Raw genomic sequence first — 25,867 nt, 5'->3', positions numbered from 1 at the left:
AGAGAGTTTCAGGGAGGGAAATTCAGAGCTTGGGACGAAGGTTGCGAAAGAAATGACTGCCAGAAAGTGGAGCGAAAGGAATCGGTCCCAGAGCACAGGCAGATTTACTCTGCAACCTCGAGAGAAGGAGACCAGCCAGACGTGTATTGAAATAGTCCAGTCTAGAGGTACATGTTGGGATTTAAACCTGTACTGGAGTTTATGGCCAGAATATTACCGGCACTCCCACCCGAGGCTCGTAAGATCGTGCCCGAGACCAGCAAGGAATGCTGTTCTGCAAGCATCTGTTCTGCGTGCTGGTAAAATCAGGGCCCCTGTTTCCCTAATGTTGCTGCCTAATTTTCAAGTGGTATTCAACAACAACCATTAAAGTAATAAACCAGCCTCCCATCCATTGACTCAATCTATACTTCTACATTGACCCGAACAGGCGCCGGAGTGTGGCGACTCGGGGAATTTCACAGTAACTTCATTGCAGCGTTAATATAAGCCTTACTTGTGACTAATAAATAAACTACTTCCTAAATCAGTGCCCCCATATGGAAGAGGGATTAAGAAGTCCAGCAAAGCTACTTATTCTGCATCCTTCAACTGCGGTACCTTAACCTGCTTTTTTTAGTTGCTGTTACATTTCTGACTGTTGCGAGGACCCGACGTCTTTGAGAAAGATCTGAAAACCTGCCTGGTAGCTGTTAGCTGAAACCTTCTCCGTGATGGCTTTGTCAGGGTAATGTTTAAATAATGAGAACAGTGACTCCAGTTTAATTAGTGTAGGTGCCGATACTGAGAACTTACATTTCTCCCGACTTGACTGGCCATGTCCTGAGGGCACCCGGGCTAATGACACTACCTGCAGTCGCCGGCACGGTGCGGTTTTTCCCACAGTTATGGCATTCATGGCTCGAAGCACCTGGATTCTGTCTGTATCTCCCCCCTCCCGCCGTCGAAATCTGAACTGCCTCAGTCTCTGGAGGGGCTAATTATCCGCTATCTGCACTGTGTTGGAGTGATATATGAGTCGGGGTATTTGCTGTGCTTGGGCTTGTTACAGTGACAACACACAATGATGCCCCAGCTTTCCCTCTGAATTCAGAATTAGCGATCATTAAAAGACATAAACTGGCATGCACGTTGGCAAGAATGAGGGGCATCAAGCTTTGCATAATGCTGTACCCTCCAGAGCTATTCCAAAAGCACCAAGGAGAGGGGCCATGTTTTTGAGGAAGAGAAGGTGTTACAGGCTATTGGCTGGAGGAAATAGATGTTCGGAGGGAGGATGTCCTGGCAGTTTTGAATAAACTGAAGGTCGATAAGTCCCCTGGGCCTGATTAAATATATCCTAGGATTCTTTGGGAGGCAAGGGATGAGATTGCAGAGCCTTTGGCTTTGATCTTTGGGTCCTCGCTGTCCACAGGGATGGTGCCAGAGGACTGGAGAATGGCGAATGTTATTCCTCTGTTTAAGAAAGGGAATAGAAATGACCCTGGTAATTATAGACCGGTTAGTCTTACTTCGGTGGTTGGTAAATTGATGGAAAAGGTCCTTAGGGATGGGATTTACGACCATTTAAAAAGATGTGGATTAATCCGGGATAGTCAGCACGGATTCGTGAAGGGCAAGTCGTGCCTCACAAATTTGACAGAATTTTTTGAGGAGGTAACTAAGTGTGTTGATGAAGGTAGGGCAGTTGATGTCATATACATGGATTTTAGTAAGGCGTTTGATAAGGTCCCTCATGGTCGGCTTATGATGAAAGTGAGGAGGTGTGGGATAGAGAGGAAGTTGGCCAATTGGATAGGTAACTGGCTGTCTGATCGAAGACAGAGGGTGGTGGTGGATGGAAAATTTTCGGATTGGAGGCAGGTTGCTAGCGGAGTGCCGCAGGGATCAGTGCTTGGTCCTCTGCTCTTTGTGATTTTTATTAATGACTTAGAGGAGGGGGCTGAAGGGTGGATCAGTAAATTTGCTGATGACACCAAGATTGGTGGAGTAGTGGATGAGGTGGAGGGCTGTTGTAGGCTGCAAAGAGACATAGATAGGATGCAAAGCTGGGCTGAAAAATGGCAAATGGAGTTTAACCCTGATAAATGTGAGGTGATTCATTTTGGTAGGACTAATTTAAATGTGGATTACAGGGTCAAAGGTAGGGTTCTGAAGACTGTGGAGGAACAGAGAGATCTTGGGGTTCATATCCACAGATCTCTAAAGGTTGCCACTCAAGTGGATAGAGCTGTGAAGAAGGCCTATAGTGTGTTAGTTTTTATTAACAGGGGGTTGGAGTTTAAGAGCCGTGGGGTTATGCTGCAACTGTACAGGGCCTTGGTGAGACCACATTTGGAATATTGTGTGCAGTTCTGGTCACCTCACTATAAGAAGGATGTGGAAGCGCTGGAAAGAGTGCAGAGGAGATTTACCAGGATGCTGCCTGGTTTGGAAGGTAGGTCTTATGAGGAAAGGTTGAGGGAGCTAGGGCTGTTCTCTCTGGAGCGGAGGAGGCTGAGGGGAGACTTAATAGAGGTTTATAAAATGATGAAGGGGATAGATAGAGTGAACGTTCAAAGACTATTTCCTCGGGTGGATGGAGCTATTACAAGGGGGCATAACTATAGTGTTCGTGGTGGGAGATACAGGAAGGATATCAGAGGTAGGTTCTTTACGCAGAGAGTGGTTGGGGTGTGGAATGGACTGCCTGCAGTGATAGTGGAGTCAAACACTTTAGGAACACTTAAGTGGTTATTGGATAGGCACATGGAGCACACCAGGATGATAGGGAGTGGGATAGCTTGATCTTGATTTCAGATAAAGCTCAGCACAACATCGTGGGCCGAAGGGCCTGTTCTGTGCTGTACTGTTCTATGTTCTATGTTCTATGTTCTATCCTCCAGTCAAATGCATTAAAAGTCGTGGATGTGTTTTTGAGATGAGGGCCAAAGTATGTTTAATAACAGGTACTGAAGAGAACAGCCTTCATCTTTGATTTGATTTGATTTGATTTATTATTGTTACATGTATTAGCATACAGTGAAAAGTATTGTTTCTTGTGTGCTGTACAGACAAAGCATATCGTTCAAGGAGAAGGAAACGAGAGAGTGCAGAATGTAGTGTTACAGTTATAGCTAGGGTGCAGAGAAAGATCAACTTAATGCAAGGTAAGTCCATTCAATAGTCTGATGGCGGCAGGAAAAAAGCTGTTCTTGAGTCAGTTGGTACCTGACCTCAGACATTTGTCTCTTATTCCCGATGGAAGAAGGTGGAAGAGAGAATGTCCAGGGTGAGTGGGGTCCTTAATTATGCTGGCTGCTTTGCCGAGGCAGCAGGAAGTGTAGACTGAGTCAATGGATGGGAGGCGGGTTTGCGTGATGGACTGGGCTACATTCACAACGTTTTGTAGTTCCTTGCAGTCTTGGTGAGAGCAGGAGCCATACCAAGCTGTGATACAACCAGAAAGAATGCTTTCTATGGTGCATCTGTAAAAGTTGTTGAGAGTCATAGCTGACATGCCAAATTTCCTTGGCCTTGGACATTCCAATAATTAATTGGAGGATATTTCTGTTCATGTGGAACTGGATTTCAGGCAAGCATTCTGGTAATCTATTTGTTAGTGTCACATGTAGGCTTACATTAACACTGCAATGAAGTTACTGTGAAAATCCCCTAGTCGCCACACTCCGGCGCCTGTTCAGGTACACTGAGGGAGACTTTAGCATGGCCCAATGCACCTAACCAGCACGTCTTTCAAACTGTGGGAGGAAACCGGAGCACCCGGAGGAAACCCACACCAACACAGGGAGAACATGCAGGCTCCGCACAGACAGTGAACCAAGCCAGGAATCAAACCCGATTCCTGGCACTGGGAGGCAGCAGTGCTAACCGCTCAGGGAGGATTAGGTGAGGGAGAGCTGGGTGTTGTCAGAACACTACACTTTTGGATGATGTCGCTGAAGGGGCAGCAGATAGGTGAGAAAAAGGAGGAGGAAGGTCTAAGGATGGAGCATTGGGTTACACCAAAGATAATGCAAGAGCAGGAAGCAAAACCATTCTCTGGCGATAATTAAACAAAAAGGAAAGAAACCAGCAAATGCAGTCCCAGCCAGTTGGACAATGGTGGAGAGGCATATTGGAAGGTCATGTGGTCAAGTGGGTCAAAAGCTCCAGACAGGTTGAGAAGGACGAGGAAGGAAAATTTATCTTTACTACAGGCACATTAACACTGCAATGAAGTTACTGTGAAAATCCCCTTGTCACCACACTCCGGCGCCTGTTCGGGTACACTGAGGGAGAATTTAGCATGGCCCAATGTACCTAACCAGCACATCTTTCGGACTGTGGGAGGAAACCGGAGCACCCCGGAGAAAAGTCACACGTGACTTTGGTAAGGGTTGTGAGAGGGCAGAAACTTGATTGGAGACAATCGAAATGAAGATCTGGGCATGCACTTGGGAGGCGGCAACACATTCAAGGACTTTGGGGAGGCAGGACCGACTGGAGATGGGGCGGTAGTTTTCAAAGAGGGTTGAATTGGCTTTTAAGGAGATGGGGTGACGATGGGAGATTTGGAGAGCCATTAACATGGCACGGTGGCACGGTGGTTAGCACTGCTGCCTCACAGCCTCAGGGACCTGGGTTTGATTCCCGGCTTGGGTCACTGCCTATGTGGAATCTGCACATTCTCCCCATGTCTGCATGGGTTTCCTCCGGGTGCTCCAGTTTCTTCCCACATCCCAAAGATATGCAGCTTAGGTGTAGTGGCCATGCTAAATTGCCCATTAGTGTCCTGGGATGCGTAGGTTAGAGAGATTAGTGGGGTAAATATGTGGTGTTACAGGAATGGGGCCTGGGTGGGATTGTTGTCAGTGCAGACTCGAAGGGTCGAATGGCCTCCTTCTGCACTGTAGGGATTCTATGGTTTCTAACAATGCCAGCCAACATGCGAACCAGCAGAGAACATGGGTGGTCAGAACTTCAGTGGGAATAGGGCTGTGGAAACAGGAGATGAGGTCTCATGGACAAGATGGGCTTGGAGAGGCCATTGGAGCTGGAGGACACAGGGTGAATTCAGGATTAAGGGAGGGAGAAACTTTAAAACCAACAGAAAAGCAACAATTTATATTTATATAGCACCTTTAATGTAATGAAACAACCCGAGGTGCTTCTTTCCCGAGGCATTTTGGACCAGAATCCCACAGCACATTCGACTCCAACAATGTTTCTATTTTGACAGAAATGTGAGGAAAGATGTTTTACTCCAGGACTAATTCCGTTGACAAATTAGGGACCTTATATCAAAACAAGCTTTATTCATAACAGTTTAAATATAACTCAAACAAAGGAAGCAGCTTAACCATTAACAGTTGAACAATTTTTTTTTGAAAAATGAAAGGAAACTTCTTCAATTTCTAACTTGTTACTGTTTCGGTTCCAAATAAGCAACATTCTCTTAGATTTAAAACTCCACTTTAAATACAACTAGCAACCACAAATAGACTTGTTATAATGAGTACAAATAGACATGAAGCTTTCAAAGCGGTTTTTGTGGATGGAGAGCAGCTTGTAGAAAACCTCTGTCCTCAAAACAAACCCCAGCCAGTTCCCCTGATACTAAGGGGCAATTTAGCACGGCCAATCCACCTAACCTGCACATCTTTAGACTGTGGGAGGAAACTGGTGCACCCGGAGGAAACCCACGCAGACATGGGGAGAACGTGCAAATTCCACACAGACAGTGACCCAAGCCAGGAATTGAACCCGGGTCCCTGGCGCTGTGAGGCAGCAGTGCGAACCACTGTGCCACCGTGCCGCCCTCACATTGTAGCCACACTGACTTTTCTATAGTCCACACATAATCCTTGTGTACCATCTGGTTTTGGTGCCATCATAATGGGTGAGTTCCAATCACTACAACTCACTTCAATGATATTATTCTGAAGCATGCTTTTAATCTCTTTTGAAACTTGTGCCAACTTTAATGGATTGAGTCTGTACGGATGCTGCTTAATTGGAACAACATTTCCAACACCTGTATCATGCATAATTACTTCTGTATTTCCTGGTTTGTTCCCACATATAGCTCAATGTGACACTTTCAGGTCATTTTAATTTGCTTCTAGAAAGTAACTCAGTAATTTATCCCAATTTCTGATTACTTCCCCATTGTCCAATCTAATTTGGAGAATGTCAAGCTCAGATTCATCCGGATTTGTGTCTTCACGCTGAGTTGTAACAACTAACACGTCCTTTCTTCTGCTTTTCTTCCCCATCAAAATACTGTTTTACCATATTAACACGACACACTCTATGAGTTTTCCTTATCTCACTTTTTTTTATTTACTAAGGCCCATTAAACCTTGTTTTTAATGGTAATGATACTAATACTTTCTCCCCACAATCAAAGCTACAAATTTTGACCCCTTATCTGATTCTTTTTTCATCACATGTTGTGCCACTTTTGAATGCCGTCTATCCAACTCACCAGCCCTAATCTCTTATAGAATCATACAGTGCAGAAGAGGCCATTCAGCCCATTGAGTCTGCACCGACACACAAAAAACACCTGACCTCCCTTCTAATCCCATTTACCAGCACTTGGCCCATAGCGTTGAATGTTATGGTGTGCCAAGTGCTCCTCCAGGTCCTTTTTAAAGGATGTAGGGCAACCCATCTCCACCCCCTCCCAGGTAGCGCATTTGAGACCATCACCACTGTCTGGGTAAAAACGTTTTTCCTCAAATCCCCCCTTAACATTCTGCCCCTCAACTTGAACCTATGTCTCCTTGTAACTGACCCTTCAGCTAAGGGGAACAGCTGCTCCTTATCCACCTTGTTCTTGCTCCTCATAATCTTGTACACCTCAATCAGGTTGCCCCTCAGTCTTCTCTGCTTCAATGAAAACAAACAAAGCCTATCCAACCTCTCTCTGTAACTTACATGCTCCATCCCAGGCAGCATCCTGGTGAATCTCCTCTGCACTCCCTCCAGTGCAATCACATCCTGCCTATAATGTGTCCCTAATTTTAACATATAGTCCAACAATGTCGCCTCAGAACACTGACTCACCAATTTCTCCTTGATCAATTTAAGTGCTCCTCTTACCTCATGTCCAAAATTCAATTTGAACAGACTGAATTTACTTAACTCATTCGGTGTATCCCCAGTTGCAGAAAGCACAAATGGAATTTCTTTATCCCAATTCTCTGGATAATCCTGACAATAGGCCCTCAACAAGGTCTTCAGAGTTTGATGCCACCGTCCTAAGACTCTCTGTGATTCTGGATGATACGTAGTTGCTGTAAATTGTTTTTCTTCTTAACTACCCATAACTTCCCTGAATAACTTTGTAGTAAAATTGGATCCTTGGTCTGATTGAATTTCTGTGGGCAGTCCAATTAAAAATAACAATTCCATTTCTACAAAGTCTCATCAAAAATGAAATCCATACATTTGGGTCCACGATGAATGCAGTTTTTATATGCTCTGCTCAGCATGATGTTGCTGTATACATTTCCGTGGCACACATTTTCTGAAATCTAATATTAGGAGTCATTAGGGAGTCCAAAGAGTTTAACTGTTCCAGCTTCCCGACTGCTATCATACTTGCCATCCTTATCATCACAAGCAAAAGCTAAGAGTGGTCGCTTCGGATGCCACGCGACAGTAAAAAAACTTGCAGCAACTCCTCTACAATCCTCTTCGCTGTAATATTATGTAATGGGATGGAAATCTAGTCAACCAAATTCCCACTTTTCATTTTAGTCAGGGGTCCCATGCAATCAATTTGGACCCGAGTAAAGGGTTCCTCAACATTTGGGACAAATGGGACATTTGTGCGAGCGATTCCCTGTCGCAGTTCATTCTGTCACAACATCGCTAAGGGATTTTTCTGGTGACCCCAGTACTTGTCAAGGTGTACGAATACCACAGTCAGTACAATTCAGGAGGTACTGACATTAAAATAAGTGTGACACATGAGCATTCAGAAGCAACTGTGTTGTCCTCGAAGAAAAACCAGACATCTATGTATGAACAGCTGAGGGACATTGCGATAGACCACATTTGCAGGTGCCTTAAGGCGGAATCAGTTGCAGACCCAGTGATTGTGGAAGCATTTTTTGCCAGTCTATTCAATCGCCTGTACATATCCCAAGAGAATGATAAGGATGCCCACCTGATTCCTGATCACATGATCCGTGCACTTGGCCACATGGCAGTGACATTGAGAGACACGCCAAAGGTGACGGAACCGATTCTGCAAAATCCTGCAGCAGAAATTCTGCCAACATCCATCCCAGCTGGATGTTCTTATTATCGATCAGCTGGGCTGCATGGTCATCACTGGGAATCAATATATTTACCAAGAAGTGTGGAACCTCTTTCAACAAATCAGTGTGAAAGCTAGTTCAGTTGTTTACTCAGCAACTAAAGACCACAAAGATCATCGATATAGGCACTTCTCCCTGGCAGTTATCAGTGCCCTTGCTAATTAAAAAACTAGTTGGAATCAGCAAACCATCAGAAGTTTCAATTGGCACCATCAGGAGAACTCTGAAAGCCAGTTGCATGCCTTTGAGCTCTCCGACAGAGATACTAATCCCAATTTCCTTTTTAGAGGGACATACATACAATGCGCTCACCTGCCATTGAACGCCTGGTGGGATGCAGGGACAGCGGCAAGGCAGACGTGTAATTTATACGATGTGTGCCTTTGACACTTTTTTTTTGTGTCGTGACAGAAAGAGCTAAATATTTTATGGACTTGTCAGGCCTGTTTTATTGAACAGTAATCTTGATTCATTTCATATTTGACGGGTAGCCGACTGCATACCTTTCAAGAAGAGAATAACTGTGTGTACATTGCTAGTAAATAATGCGTAATAACTTATTCAGAAAGAAGCAAGCTGAAATGCTCTAATTACTGTCTTTACATCCCATCAGTTTTCCACTTGAAGGTTATGTGCGATTCAATCTTTAGCAGGAAAATGATAAAAATCTTCAAGGAGTTTCGAGGGAAATTTATGCTGAAATGAATCCAGTACTAATCCACTATCAGAATAAACAAACAGAATTATTTCTTATGTATAGATCCTCCTTACGGATTAGCATTCCCTGACCCGTGATAAAATGTGAGTGTTGTGTCTTCAATAAATAATGACTGATAGACCATCCAGCCTTCTTCTCGCTTGTGTTAACTTCCTCTCTTCACTTTGTTTGGAAAACCAATTCCTGTCCACAGTACCTTAATGTTGTCTTTTTGAAGTAATTACAATGTTAAACTCGCACAGGCAGGAAATTATGCAAAGACTTTAAGCCGCGTTTTAAAATTAGTGGACAAAAAAAAGTAAACCGTAAAAAGTAAAAAGTAGAAGTAATGAAAAGTAAACTGCCGCAGTCTACCACTCCTCTCAGGATTAAGAGACACACTGAATGCTAGCGATGCATGCCTCACTCTCTCTCTATCTGAGAATATATAATATTACTTACTTCTGTACCCTACAGTGCAGAAGGAGGCCATTTCGCCCATCGTCAGGAACTCTACGACCTTGCCCACCATGGAATCGGACTGGGAAAGGGTCCGACAGCAGAAATCTCCGTTGACCTCGGGTGGGAATTTCCAGTCTCGCCTGAGCGAGGCCATAAAATCCCGCCCATCAAATCTGCATCAACTCTCTGACAGACTATCTTACCCAAGCCCTTTCCTCCACCCGATCCCTGTAACCCCACTCATTTACCTTGATAATCCACACATCTAGGGATACAAAGAGGCACTTTATCATGTCCAATCCACTTAATCTGCACATTTTTGAACACTAAGAGGTATTTTACATGGCCAGTCCACTTAACCTGCACATCTTTGGACAATAAGGGGCATTTTATATGGCCAATCCACTTAACCTGCACATCTTTGAACTGTGGGAGGAAACTGGAGCCCCCTCGGAGGAAACCAATGCAGACACAGGGAAGAATGTGCAGACTCCACACAGAGGGCCCGATTTTACTATTGCGTCGTGCCCACTTTTGGGCGTGAGGCGATTAGTGCGATTTGCACCCGCATCCACGCAGATGCCCATTTTACCAAGGCCCGAAAATGGCTGCGATCCGAACCGCACCCGAAACGGGTGCAATGGCGATTTAAATGTATTTGCATGCATTTAAATTGAATTAATGGGCTGCCCGCCCAACTTTACCAGCATTTCCCCCTTTACCATCGCGTTTGCACGTCCAGATTCAGCGCGAAACAGACAAGCTCGGCAAAGGTCTGTTTCGGGCGCTCCAGCATCTGAAGAGGTAAGTTCAGAGCTTCCAATGGCTCTCTGACTCAGATTGGTGGTAGGGGGGATGGAGGCAGGTCAGATCATTCTCTAGTGAGGGGGAGGGAAGGAGGAGGGAGGCGGGTCAGATGTACCTCTGGTGGGGGGGGGGGGGGAGGGATGGGGGGGAGGTGGGCCAAATCATTCTCTGGTGGGGGGGAGGGAGGAGGGAGGCCCGATCATTCTTTGGTGGGGGGGCGGGGAGGAGGGAGGCCAAATGGATCTCTGGTGTGGGGAATGCGGGGGGGCAGGGGGATCCGTTGCCACTCTGCGGGCGATCGGTGGGGAGAAAGAGGGGCAGAGGGTCATGATCGTTCTAGGTGGCAGTGGAGTGGGTGGATAAGGGGGACAGTTATGTCGTGGGGGTGGGGCGATATCTGTAGGGGCCATCGCTCCTGGGGTCGCTCTATCCGCTTTTTGCAGTCCGGGAGCGATGTGACAGGGGCGACCACACATGCGCAGTTCAAAGCTCCGATCGGAGCTGCAGTGTTTCGGGCCCCGCCCACAGCACAATTCAGACCCGCGATTTTTTTTTCAGGCTAAGTGCGTATGAGGGCACCTGAGAACAGGTTTACAAGTCGGATCTGAATTGCACCCAGATTCAGCACTTAGAATCAAAATGGTAAAATCAGGCCCAGGCAGGCACACGAGGCTGGAACTGAACCCAGGTCCTTGGCACTGTGAGTCAGCAGTGCTTGCCACTGTGCTGCCCATCTGTTTTTGCGATTTAATTGAGTGATTAATATTGACCAGACACCAGAAATGATGTTCCTGCTTTTTTCAGTTTAGACTTCTCAACCAAAATATGGCACTTGTGATGGTGCAGCACTTCCCTCAGTCCTGGGCCAGAATTGAACGTCCTCCCCAAGGCGGGTTGGTGTGGGTCATTTAATCACGTCAGAGGGTGACAGGTGGGGATCTCCCTTGCCTTTCCATCCCTGCCCCAATTAAGTCCAGGGCAGGGAAGGCTTATGATCAACGTTGTTGCCCCAACACCAATCGAGGCCCTTCAAGGAGCCAGCGTTGAGTAGAAAGGGGGTGGGTGGTGCTGTAACCAAGATTGAGACAAGATTGCTGTATGAGATTATGCAGCTTCAGAAGTGCTAAAGATTCTGTCAGGGTGTTGGGTGAATTTAGTCGGGACCATCGTTAGAGTGTTGACAACAGCTCCAGTATCAATATGAAAGGCAGAATCGAAGCCTTTAACTTGCACTCTAACTGAGTAAAAGTTTAGACTATTCCCAATTTTTTGGGTGGAGTGCCTTTCATAATTTATTTTGCCTTCTGAACAGAAGTACTTGAAATATCCAGTTTTGTCGCACAGTAACTACTTTAAAAAAATAATTTATGGTATGTGGGCATTGCAGGTGGAGCAGTATTTGTTGTCCATTCTCAGTTGCCCTTGAACTGAGTGGCTCACTGGGCCATTTCAGAGCACTTAAGAATCAACCACATTGCTGTGGATCTGGAGTCACATGTAGGCCAGACCAGGTAAGGACAGCAGATATCCTTCCCATTAGTGAACCAGATGGGATTTTACACAATTGCCAATGGTTTCAGGGTCATCATTAGACTTTTAATTCCAGATTTTTATTGAAGTCAAGCTTCTCCATCTGCTGTGGTGCGATTTGAAACCTCATAGAAGCATAGAAATACTACAGTGCAGAAGGAGGCCATTCAGCCCATCGAGCCTGCACTGACAACAATCCCAGCCAGGACCTATCCCCATAACCCACATATTTACCCTGCTAATCCCCCAACACTAAGGGACAATTTAGCACGGCCAATCCACCTAAACTGCACATCTTTGAAGTGTGGGAGGAAATTGGAGCACCCAGAGGAAATCCACGCAGACACAGGGAGAACGTGCAAACTCCACACAGACAGATACCTGAGGCCGGAATTGAACCTGGGCCCCTGGCGCTGTGGGGCAGCAGTGCTAACCACTGTGTCACCGTGCCAGCCTAATCCTCAAAGCATTACCCTGGTTCTCTGGATTACTAGTCCCGTGGCAATCCAACTGTGCCACTGCACCTCCTGCTACACAGTTCCGGTTACTATCCCCTTGGTGTACCTTGGCTGAAAGGCCTTACACAGTGACCTTTCCCCATTGTATCTCAGTGATGGCTGCTCCAAGCTTGAGTGCATCCTTCAGCACAGTGTCCTGGACCTTGGAATGTGCCAGTCTGCAACAAGTGGTGGAGGGAGATCAACAAGTTTTGGGTTGACCATATATTAGACCAGTGATGGGTAACCTAGACCACCAGGTGTCACTCCATACTGAGGTTCTACCTGTTGCGAAGGATGGGTTTGGCCATGTTGCTACAGAACGCTCCAAGTAGTCGGACAAATCCATATCGCATGTTCCTTGTGAAAAAATTTGTTCAGTAAAACACCTTTGACCACCTAATGTCCTTGAGGCCCTGAGGGAAAAGGAGGTGTTGAATCCTGTCAGATGGTTCCCTGAGCAGAGTGTCAGAGTCACTTAGCAGAATACCTCATCACTAGAACTTTCAAACGGGCAACAAGCTTGGCTGATGGCGAGTTGGCATTCCCCGTCGATCCTTCATGCATGTCCGGGATATCTGCGCCACCGAAAGCAGCCAACAAAGAGGCAGTAGGGGTGTGCTCCCTCTTTTTACACGATGCAACACCGTTGTACATATTAACGGTTAATTCGCTTTATATGACACTATGCTCCTCAATGGCCTTCTTCCATCAAGCAGAAAAACGCAAGAACAAGTATAAGTTACCAAGTTCAGATTCACCTATCTTCCCCTAATTGCAAGGCAATGACTTCCTGTAAGGGTTATGATTGCATTGGGATTCTTTATGTCTGTTGAAAAGTTTTAAAGTTTAGTTATTAGTGTCACAAGTAGGCTTACATTAACACTGCAATGAAGTTACTGTGAAAATCCCCTAGTTGCCACACTCTGACGCCTGTTTGGGTACACTGAGGGAGAATGTAGCATGGCCAATGCACCTAACCAGCACGTCTTTTGGACTGTGGGAGGAAACCGGAGCACCCAGAGAAAACCCACGCAATCACGGGAGAGCGAGCAGACTCCGCACAGACAGTAGCCCCAGCCAGGAATCGAACCCAGGTCCCTGTCACTGTGAGGTAGCAGTGCTAACCACTATGACACCATGCTGCCCAGGTGGAGGTTAAATTTACAATCTGGGCTCAGGAACCTGTTGGACATGTTGCACTGCCGTATGCGTACCTCCACAATCTGCTTTTCTTTTCAGGGCAGCACGGTGGCATAGAGGTTAGCACTTCTACCTCACAGCGCCAGGGACCTGGGTTCGATTCCCGGCTTGAGTCACTGTCTTTGTGGAGTTTGCACGTTCTCCTCGTGTCTGCGTGGGTTTCCTCCGGGTACTCTGGTTTCTTCCCATACTCCGAAAGATGTGCTGGTTAGGTACACTGACCTGAACAGGCGCCAAAGTGTGGCGACTAGGGAAATTTTACAGTGACTTAATTGTTGTGTTAATGTAAGCCTCACTTGTGACTAATAAATATACTTTACGTTTTGTTTTAAAATTTCAAATCAGCAGCCACGATAGTAGTGGTTCCTTGCTGTGCTTCCTACATCTGTGCACTGACCTGTCCGACACCATTCACTCTTCCCTTTCTTGCACTTGAACAATTGATCCTGTCCCTTTCCAGCCACATAACAAGCTCTTCAAGGAGCTTGACTGCAGGTTAATGGGAGGCAAGTGGCTGCTGGCTTCATCCCCTTTTGAAAATCGCAGCTCACCACGGAAGACTGTCACGCCATCCGAGATCGTTTTGTTTAAAAGTGCCCACACCCAAACTTGCCCTTGTGGTGTCAGAGATCCTGGGTACCAACAACCTTAGGCACTCTGAGTCGATTTGAGTACAAACAGCGCGAGACACCATGCATAATCCGTTACGGGGCCTTTAATGACATCTGCACAAGGAGAAACCAGCTTACAGCTGTCCTGCAAGTTTTTCTGAAGTTACAAACAAACAACTTAGCAATTATAGTCAATTACAGCAAATCAGAAACAAGCAATTTTTCTAATCCTTCATTTGCATACATATTCGCCAATTAAATCCTGGTGTTTCGCCCTTTCTCATTCGATGAAAAACTGACTTTTGCTCATCCTTCATTTGCATAGCATATCCCCATATCTTGCCTTTGGTATTTGTTATGGAAAAATTTGGTCTTGCTCACCCTCTGGTGAAGGCCGAAAAACAGAATGTTATGGGGCCCACGCAGATGAAGATTAGCCTGTTCATGCTGAATAGCAGACACTGACCCCTTTTGTAGATCTGCAAGCTGATAAACATTTTCCACTACTATACAGAGAAGGCATGAAGCTTTAATTTGAACACTTTAACTTCGGCACAATTTAACTTCCAAACTATGAAACTTCAATCTGAACATTTTAACTTCCACAGTGGATGATTGCAAATCTAGCCTGGGGCATCAGTTTGACATCTTACTTGAAAGATACCACCTCCAAGTCTTTCACTGCTGCAGTATCTTCGCCTAGATTTTCTCACTCAAGTGAGACTTTGAACCTACAGACTTTCTGAATCAGACGCAAGAGTGCTGCTAAGTTTACAACTGAGTCCAACTGTATTCCTACCAATAACAACTAGCACCCTGCCTGAAATCAGTAAAAGTTATCGTAGTCCCAGATGGCCATAAGCTGCTTCCTCTCCCCTTTGAGGGGGAGAGCTGACTGGTTTTGATTTAATCTGAGGATCACCACATCTCAGGCGAGGGGCAAGGTTGAGAAGGCAGGAACTTCATGAATTACCTCAGGTATAGGAGTTGAATTGAATTGAATTGATGTCACTCTGCATCACAAACCATCTGTCCAGCCAACTGAGCTAACCGACTCCCTGAAATCAGTACAAACTGGGTTGCTCCAAGACCGCTGTGTTTCAGCTCCATACAATGTTGTTCCAATTACCACAGATGATAGGGTACTATTGCAGATTTGATGTTGTATTTTGACTTATCACCAAAAGTTTATAAAACCAAGGGTGGAATAGATAAATTCATTCCTTGCTTTAAAATTAAAGAGAAGTATTGATGACATTGTGAAAAGAATCACTGCTCCAAAGGTTACTATCTGAATATATATGTTGATCAATGCTAAACGGCAGCATAAACTAGGAGTCCACCACAGGGATACAATATGACATTTAATATTTCTACCCTTTATTTGCAGATTGATCAACTTGCCACCATGAAGTACAGCCTCCCTGCATTTACAGATCTTGAATTCAATTCCATTAAATCTCTCATTCTGGGCAAGATCATGGGTAAGCAGTTGAAAGTTCCTCTTGATTTTAATGACGGCACTGTTTGTATTTGGTCTGGAATTCATTCCCTGAAAAGGGTGCTGGATGCAGATTCTAGTAGTAACTATCAAAAGAGATTTGGATAAGGGCAACATTTCCGAGGCTATCGATGCGGGTGTGTTCCATTTTGTTCTTTTAATGATCCGGGAGAATGTTAATAAGAGACAGATAGTCTCTAAACAATTATAAAGGTTCATTACAAAACAGTAAATAGTACAAGAGAAATACAAGCAATGGGTATCAAGGCCTTCTGCCCGTCGGGGACCATGGTAACAATGGCTGGTTTGGAGCTCGAGTGTTCCTGGCACCGTTCTCGATGCCAGTCCAAGGCGAAGTCCAATGTATCCGGGTTGAAGCCCCCATTTAGTGTGGGATAAACAACCTTATGTGAAACTTGGTATAAACACATGCTTGGAAAACAATACACAAAGATAACAGTAGAAGGTCAACTTGGCCTGCGGTTACAGTGATACTATTATATGGTGCAAAAAACAGCTTCACACCATTCTTAGATTCCCGTAGCATGGGTGTTGCTAAGTTGGCTGGCAAATATATTACCTTTCTACTAAGAAGTCTCACAACCCCAGGTTAAAATCCAACAGGTTTATTTGGAATCACGAGTGACTCACCTGATGAAGGAGCAGCACTCCGAAAGCTTGTGATTCCAAATAAACCTTTTGGACTTTAACCTGGGGTTGTGAGACCTCTTACTGTGCCCGTCCCAGTCCACTGCTGGCATCTCCACATCTTTACTTTCTATATAGGGTCAAATTGGATAATTCTTTCAGATAGGTGTGGCAAGCGCAGTGGACTGAATATCTTCCTTTGTGCTATAGAATTCCATGATTCTATCCTTTGTCTACAAATGAGTCAGTGCCTGTGGACTCGAGAGTGGTGACAGATGGTTATGTTTGTTTTGATAGCAGATGGGAGAATTCTACATGAAGAGAATAGGACTATTTGGTCCCATGGTGTACAGGAAGGTTGAATACATAGCAGCAATGCCAGTACTTTGAATGCCATGCTGATGTTGGTCAAGTGTGTTGGCATCTTAGTAAATGAATTTAAATGAGAAACATAATGAAGAACTTAAAGGGGATGCATGCCTCATCAAAAGTTAGAACACAGGTGCCTTGCCGTCTCGAAGGGGGCATAATGAGGACCCATTGCAACATTGTGTCTGTGTTTCATTACATGAGTCACTGTAAAAATGTCCTCTTCAAGAGTTTATGTCACAGTCCAGCATGGAACCCACAAAATGAAATTGGGATTCTGACAGAGAACAAAGAAGGGCTTGTGCCTTTCTTCTCGGTGTATCAAGCTCTGAAGATCCACTAACCCTCTGAGGTCAGGAATTTGAGATGGGAGCTGGCAAATACTTGGCAATGACCATCTCCACCAAGTAAAAATCCAAACCTGATCTTCACCGGCACCGCAATCACTACTCACCAAGGCTTCTCAGACAGCACCTTCGAAACCCATGACCACTACCATCTGGAAGGACAAGGGTAGCAGACATGTGGGAACACCACCACCTGGAGGTTCCCTTCCAAGCCACTCATCATTCTGACGTGGAAATATATCACCGTTCCTGCACTGTCGCTCAGTCAATATCCTGAAAGTTCCTTCCTAACAGCACTGTGTGTGTACCAACATCACAGGGACTGCAGCGGTTCAAGAAGGTAGCCCACCACTACCATCTGAAGGGCAATTAGGGATGGCCAATGAATCCTGGCCTAGCTAGCCATACCCACATCCCGTAAAATAACTTTAAAAACTTGTACCTCACCATCAACCCCCAGGGATCACAGTTGGCTAGCTTAACCAATATTATTGACAACTTGATCTGTTATTTCAACACGGTATCTTGTTTACCAAAAAGAAAGCACTGGAAGCTCTGCCATAGCTTAGAACTAACTGTTAAAAATTAGCCCACAAACTCGAGGTCGCAGGGCATTTTGTTGGCTCTGGATTTTTTTGACTGTTAATTTACCTCTTCCAGGAGATTGTATAATTGTTGGGGAGCGGCAAGAGGGAGGGAAGTGAAGCAGTGTTTAGTCATGGTGATAAACTGGATAGCCCAGCTGATTTTATTTTCTTACATTCAAATTAATTAATTTAAACTAAGTGATAAGCAAAAAATGTTGCAATCATACACCAGGACGGCGCGGTGGCACAGTGGTTAGCACTGCTCCCTCACAGCGCTAGGGACCCGGGTTCGATCCCCGGCTTGGATCGCCGTCTGTGCAGAGTCTGTACATTCTCCCCATGTCTGCATGGGTTTACTCCGGGTGCTCTGGTTTCCTCCCAAAAGGCATACTGGTGAGTGCATTGGCCATGTTAAATTCTCCCTCAGTGTACCCAAACAGACACTGGAGAGTGGCAACTAGGGGATTTTCACAGCAGTTCATTGCAATTTTAATGTCAACCTACTTGTGACACTAATAAATACATTTTAAAAACCAGGATTACTTTTTTTTAACAGAAGAAACTTACAGCAGAGGCTTCTCGCCATTTTAAACCTGCCAAGAATATTCTTAACTGATTTCATGACTGTCAACAGTGAGGAAAGGTCCAGTATTTTTTATTCATTATTTTAAGTTGCCACCCCTTCCATTCATAAATCATTTCAACTATTTAAACTAAAACATTGTTAACACAACCAGCAGGTACCTACCTGAGGGTGTGATGAATAGAGTCTGGAAATTCCCACCTGAGGTCAACGGAGATTTCCGTTGTCGAACCCTCGCCCACACCGATTTCTCAGGGGGTGAGGTGGTCGAGTTGTGGCCTTAAACTGTTTCCAAGGAATAATGAATGAGAATCCTTTTATTCCTGTTGCTGTGCTTTCTAATATAGAAATGCACCTTCTGCCCTCTTCAGTCGGAGAGGAGAATTTAGAAAACTAATTCTCCACCTTCAGTGTTTTTTGCTCTTTCTAGGCGGGATTTTACAGCTCATCCCGAAACCGTAAAATCCCGCCCGAGGTCAATGGACCTTCCCAATGTCCGTCCCTCGCCCACTCCGATTCCCGTGGCAGGTGGGGCGGTAAAATTCCAGCGTCTATGTGAGTGAAGTGAAATCTTCAAGCAGCTGTCGGCTGTTTATTTCAACGATTCCTCCACCTCTTGTCGTACAAATATTTTTTTCTGAACTCACTAAGCAAATTCTAATGCATTCCAAAAAAGTAATTGACAGTTTGAAGCGATTCATGAGTTTAGTTTATTCCATCAGCAGGTCCATTAGCATAGGATGTTAATGAGCAAATTGATTAATCATTGCATATCTAACGGCGTGCACCAGTGAGTGGCATGCAGGTGCAAGTGGCAATGTGGAAATATGAGTAGTTATAAGGGCACTTCAATGATCCAAATAGAGACTGGGGTAGTCTCGGTGTAAAGGACAGAAAGGGACAAGAGTTCCTCGAGTACGTTCAGGAAAATTTTCCACCGCAGTATGTTTCTGGTCCAATGAGAAAGGAAGCATTACTAGACTTGGTTCTTGGGAATGAGGTAGGCCATGCAGATTAAGGGACAGGAGGGGAACATTTAGCGGATCATGATCATTGTGTCATATGGTTTATGTTGGCTATGGAAAAGAACAGGGGAAGGTCCAAAATAAAAATAATTAACTGTGGGAGAGACAAATTTAAAGAGATAAGAATGGACCTAGCCCAGATAAATTGGAATCAAAAAATTAGCAAGCAAAACTGTAATTGAGCAATTGGCTGCCTTTAATACAGTTCATGTACAGTCCAAGTATACACTTAGAAAGAGGAAAGGCAGGACAAATAAATCCAGAGCTCCCTGCATGATGAGAGAGATAGGGGGGTGAATTTTCCTTGTCCACCTGCCACGGGAATCAGAGCGGGCGATTGGTGGACCATAGAAAGGTCCGCGGACCTCAGGCAGGATTTTCCAGTTTCGGGGCGAGCGTGGCTGGAAAAGCCTGCCCAGAGAGTAAGGTGATGTAGAAAAGGTATACTTATACTTAGGGGATGATACATTTACAGAACAGGTTGAACATCAAAGGTTCAGAGGGGAGTTGAAAAGGCAAACAAGAGAAGAAAAGAGATACTATGAGAAGAGACTGGCAGGTAACACCAAAGGGAATCTATAAATCTTCTATAGGCATATAACTATTTAAAGGATACTGAGAGGAAGAATAGGGCCTATTAGGCACCAAATATGGGATTTATGAATGGCGGCAGGATACATGGCTGAGATAGAATTATAGAATCATAGAATCCTATAGTGCAGAAAGAGGCCATTCGGCCCATCGAGTTTGCACCAACCACAATCCCACCCATGCCCTATCCACATATCCCTACATATTTACCCACTAACCCCTCTAACCTATGCATCCCGGGACACTCAGGGGCAATTTAGAATGGCCAATCAACCTAGCCCGCACATCTTTGGACTGTGGGAGGAAACCGGAGCACCCACAGGAAACCCACACAGACACAGGGAGAATGTGCAAACTCCACACAGACAGCGACCCGAGCCGGGATGTTAAATGAATACTTGCATTTGTCTTTGCCAAGGTAGCAGATACTGCCCAGGTCATGCTGAAATGGGTGCTGGCTCAGAACACTACAAACGTTTATAATTGATAAGGAAAAGCTTTGATTAGGCTGTCTATATTTAAAGTTGATAAAGCACCAGGACCGGATGAGATGCATCCAAGAATAGTGAAGGAATTGAAGTTGGAAATTATGGTGGCACAAACCATAATTTTCCAATCTCTCCTAGACTCAGGAATGGCGCCAGAGGATTGGAGATATCAAAAATCCTTGTCCAAAAAAAGTTGCAAAGATAAGCCCAGCAACTACAGGCCAGTTACCTTAACCTCTGCAGTGGGAATCTTTTAGAAACAATAGTTTGGGACAAACTTAATAGTCACTTGGACAAATGTGGGGTAATTAAGGGAAGCAAGCATTGCTTTGTTAAAGGAACATAATAGAGACATAATTAACAAAAATGGATTCAAAGGGCCTGATTTTACCAAAACTCTGGGCGTGAAATCGCGGTAAAGTTGGGCGTCGGGCCTATACTGCGATCTGCACCCGATTCCGAGCAGATCGCGGCTTTACCGACACCCAATTCGGGCGCGGATCCAGCCCGCGCCCGAATCGGGCGGCCCGACAATTTAAATGCATTTGCATGCAATTAAATCGACTTAATGAACCGCGCGCCCAACTCTTCCGCCAAATCCCACTTCACCGTCTTCTTGTCCGTTCCGCATCCGCGTTGTAAGCGACCTGCAAAATAAAAGTCTGAAGTCATCGCTGCAGCTTCCGAAGAGCGGGGTCAGAGCCTGCAACAGCTCTCTGACCTAGGTCATCCTCTGGTTGCGGGGGAAGGGGGGGGTTGGGGGTGGGAGGAGGAGGGGGGATGCAACCCAGAACATCCTCTGGTCGGGGGGGGGGGGGCGGCGGGGGAGTCCACTGCCAGTCTGCAGCCGATCCCTCCTCCCAGAGTGGACGTGCGGCCATGCCATCCCACAAAACCTTCAGGATGAAGCGATTCCTCGCTCAGAAGATGAAGCAGAACCGGCCGATTCCACAGTGGATCCGCATGAAAAATGGCTACAAGATCAGTACAAGTCCAAGAGGAGAGACTGGAGAAGGACCAAGCTGAGCCTGTAAAGGGATACACCATCATTGGTACACTACCAGCCACAGATTACTCCTCCCTGCAGGGGCAAGAGAGCGGGAGAGATGGCTGTGGCTGATAGTGTACCAGTGATGGTGCATTCGCAGTTCAGAGCTCCGATCGGTCCGCCAGCGCCAAGCCCCGCTCACAGCGCGAATCGGACCAGAGCCGGCAAAACACGTTTGGGCACGTTGGAAAGAGGATTCCAGGCGCGGATCTATTTGATGCCCAGATTCGGCACTTAGACTCAAAATTGTAAAATCGGGCCCAGAGACAGAGAACAAGAATGTTGTATAATGATAAATTTTAAAGAATATCTCAAAGGAGGTAACTGGCTGCTGAAATTTCTGGCCATTCTAGAATATTCTGCAAATGAATAACACGGCTGTGAGAGAGAAAAGTCTGAATGAAGTGCATTTGCTAAAATGTGCTTCCTCCCATCGGAAGATGATCAGGTATTCAGTTCACAATGTGCAAATATTCTACATATCACAATTACAATGTACAAATAATCATCTCCAATAATGAACCTGGTTAATTTCCCAAGAACATTAAAAAATATAGATTTTACGACATCATTTAAAAAATAGAAGCATTGGTTTTTTTTAAAATTCAGTAATGGTATGTGGGTGTCACTGGCTAGGCCAGCATTTATTGCCCATTCCAAGTTACCCTTCAGAAGGTGGTGTTTTTCATAGAATTCATAGAATCCCGACAGCACAGAAGGAGGCCATTCGGCCCATCGAGCCTGTACTGATAACAATCCCACCCAGGCCCTATCCCGGTAACCCCACATATTTATCCTACTAGTCCCCCTGACACTTAAGGGTAATTTAGCATGGCCAATCTACTATCCCACACATCTTTGGAATGTGGGAGTTAACCGGAGCACCTGGAGGAAGCCCACACAGACACGGGGAGAATGTGCAAACTCTGCACAGACGGTCACCCAAGGCCAGAATTGAACCTGGCTCTCTGGCGCTGTGAGGCAGCAGTGCTGACCACTGCCACCGTGCCACATAGAATTGCTACAGTGAAGAAAGAGGCATTGAACTGCCTTCTTGAACCACTGCAGCCCGGGTGGTGTAAGTGGTGTATACCCACAGTGGTGTTATGGAGAGAGTTCCAGGATTTTGACCCAATGACAGTGAAGGAACGACAATATAGTTTCCAAGTCAGGGTGGCGAGTGACTTGGAGGAGGACCATCACGTGGTGTCTTTCCAGGTGTCTCCGCCCTTGTCCTTCCAGATTGGAGCGATTGTGGGTTAGGAAGTTGCTGTCTAAGGATAATTGGTGAATTCCTGCAAAGCACCTTGTAGGTGGTTCACACTGCTGCCACTGTTTGTTGGTGGTGGGGGGATTGAATGTTTGTGGAAGGGGTAGCTGTCAAGTTGCTTTGTCCTGGATGGTGTCAAGCTTCTTCAGTGTTGAAGGTGCTTGGCACTCATCCAGGCTAGTGGAGAGTATTCCATCACAAATCCTGACTTGTGCCTTGTAGATGGGGTGGACAGGCTTTGCGGAGTCGGGAGTTTAAATTTTAAAGTGTATTTCTTAGTGTCACAAGTCGGCTTACATTAACACTGCAATGAGGTTACTGCAATGAAAATCCCCTCGTCGCCACATTGCCTGGTAGATGCCACTATAAATGCAGTATCATAGTGATTTTGTTACTGGAGTAAAGATCTAGAAATATGAGTTCAATTCCCTTCACGGCAGCTTTGGAATTTGAATTTTAGGGCGGCACGGTAGCACAGTGGTTAGCACTGCTGCTTCACAGCTCCAGGGTCCCGGGTTCGATTCCCGGCTCGGGTCACTGTCTGTGTGGAGTTTGCACATTCTCCTCGTGTCTGCGTGGGTTTCCTCCGGGTGCTCCGGTTTCCTCCCACAGTCCAAAGATGTGTGGGTTAGGTTGATTGGCCAGGTTAAAAAATTGCCCCTTAAAGTCCTGGGATGTGTAGGTTAGAGGGATTAGCGGGTAAAATATGTGGGGGTAGGGCCTGGGTGGGATTGTGGTCGGTGCAGACTCGATGGGCCGAATGGCCTCCTTCTGCACTGTAGGGTTTCTATGATTTCTATGAATTAAATGAACGTGGAATATAAAGCTGGTATCAGTAATATTGACCATGAAAGTACCAAATTGTCGTTAAAAAATCTGTTTCATCAATTTCCTTTAGGGAAGGGTGCCTACAGTTTTTCTTGGCCTGACCAATATGTTACTCCAGACCTACTAACTCTGAACTGCCTCTCAAATGCCTGCTCAATACTCTCAGTTGTATTGAAGTCGGGGGAAACACCATCATTTCCTCAAGGGTATTTAAGAATGGGCAATAAAGGCTGGCACAGCCAGACATACCCACATCCCATGAATAAATTTTCAACAATAGCCATGCAGTAATATACAGGAAAAATTGTACACGCCAACCCCAGGATTCTAATGAAAACCACAATACTCATAAGTATCAAATGACTTGGAGGTTTCTTTGAGTTTTTCAAGTGGAATTTGATAGTGTTTGAACTGGAGTCAGTCTCATGAGCCACAAGTAATATCTTCTGAAGTTTGGTTTTAACACTGTCGTGATTCACAACCTTCTTTGGCAGATGACTGAAGAGTTCGCATCACAATTGGGAACAGTTACTGGGAGGTTCTTGATTCATTTCACGCTGGAATAGATGAAACATCTGAATGTGTTTGAGGAGCTATAACAGTTACTTAACCCTAAATCGCACAAAGCAACAAAGTACATCATAGGCAATTGATTGACACAAATTTACAATCAGTCCTTATGCCAGTTTATTCATCCATCCAAACGAAAAATGTAACCACTCCAATCTTTGGTTGATTGACAAGTTCTCTTATCGACATAGATGTTCTCACACCAAGTTTGCAAGTGTCAATACGAGTGTAACTTCCTTCCAGTGAAGAACTTATCAGATGCCATACATAGAATGCTATGAAGTTGGTAGGATAACTCAAAATGCAGCTTATTTCTGATGCATGTTGCAAGGATCTACTTTAGAGAATATACCTCCAGCCCTCTCCGATTCTCCATTTGATTACAGGTGTCCGTCTAACTGGAGAAGCAACATGAGGCAAGCCTAGTGGTATTATCAATAGAATATCAATCCAGAAACTCATAGGCGTCACTGGCTGGCTAGCATTTATTGCCCATCCCTACTTGCCCTTGTTCAGAGGGCAGCTGAAAGTCAACCACACTGCTGTGGCTCATGCAGGCCAGACCAGGTAAGGATAGCAGATTTCCTTCCCTAAAGGGACATTAGTGAATCAGATGGGTTTTTCCGACAATTGACAATGTTTCATGGTCATCAGTAGATTCTTTATTCCAAATACTTTTTATTAAATTATAATTCTACCATCTGCCGTGGCGGGATTCGAACCTGGGTCCCCAGAACATTTGCTGAGTTTCTGGATTAATAATCTAGCGATAATGCTGCTAGGCTATCACCTCCCAACACTTGGCAAGATTAAGATACAAGGGCAAAAAAATAATTGAACCTCCGTGATACAGCACCAAGAACCATCATTATTAAGCAGGATGGCATGCTAACTGTTGAAGCTGATCGACAAGGTTTGCTGATACGCAGTACAGGAACATTCCGGAATGAACTTCCAACATCATTTTCAGGTTTAGGGAAGCTGAAGACCGAATTACCATTTAACCCTCAGAGCTGAGTCTAAACCAATTTGCCTCTTCACAGCAGAAAAGGTCCCTCATTCATTCTTGGACAAAGTCAAGAATGAAACTGAACATAAGTTACATCAGACGATTATTATCTCTCCTGTAACTGTATCAGCAAAGTGCTGTTCTGGAATAATCGCGATCCCAAAGCCAAATGACTCAATTAAAATCTGTGAGGACAATTTCTAGCATGGAGCTGGCGATGCCAGAAATCCGGCCGCCAGAGAGGCGCAGAGGCCGTGGTGCCCAGCGGCAAACTCGCTACACGGCCTCTGCTTACATCTCCTGGTCTACTGCACTGCTAGAGCAGTGCAATGGGCTAGGTGAATGGCCCCCTATGACTTAAGTTTTGAGGGCAAAGCAGGATTATCATTGCAACAGCACTTTATCATCAGGAGCGATCATCAGTAGGGTAAAACTAACCTGTCTCACGACAGGACAAAAGGTTATCAGAGGTAGGCAGGAACGTGGGGTTGAGATTACAATGAGATCAGCCATGATCTTGTTGAATGGTGGAGCAGGTTCAAGGGACCAAGTGGTCTATTCCTGGTCCTAATTTGTATGTTCGTATGTATGCCTGTATGTCGGACACATTGTCAGAGACAGCTCCACAGGGAGTTTATACTTAACAAATCCCTTAACATCACTCTTGCATCTGTTAGTGACATAATAGAGCCACAGTGTGCTATTCTGATTCATATTTAAAATTCTCTGCTCAGATAGGAGGCACAATCTTGTGTTGCCCTGTCCTCTTTGAATGTGAAGAAATACACAAACAAGTCTTCTCTCTAGCTTAGAATCCCTACACTGCAGAAGGAGGCCATTTGGCCCATCAAGTCTGTACCAACCGCAATCCCAACCAGGCC

The 25,867-nt window shown here is 45.3% G+C and overlaps 1 protein-coding gene across 1 annotated transcript in view; it reads left to right on the top strand.

Annotated features, from left to right (window-relative positions):
- The window catches only part of LOC144504124 (contactin-associated protein-like 5), a 664,070-nt gene that overhangs the window by 539,566 nt on the left and 98,637 nt on the right, over nt 1–25,867 (top strand). The window contains exon 21 of the mRNA XM_078229300.1: nt 15,513–15,606. Within this exon, the coding sequence (XP_078085426.1) occupies nt 15,513–15,606 (94 nt within the window). The remainder of the gene's footprint in view (nt 1–15,512; nt 15,607–25,867) is intronic.

This window comes from Mustelus asterias, chromosome 14 (assembly GCF_964213995.1).
Source record: "Mustelus asterias chromosome 14, sMusAst1.hap1.1, whole genome shotgun sequence".
NCBI lineage: Eukaryota > Metazoa > Chordata > Chondrichthyes > Carcharhiniformes > Triakidae > Mustelus > Mustelus asterias.
The sequence above is the reverse complement of the archived record's forward strand: the minus strand, read 5'-3'. Positions and strand labels throughout refer to the sequence as shown.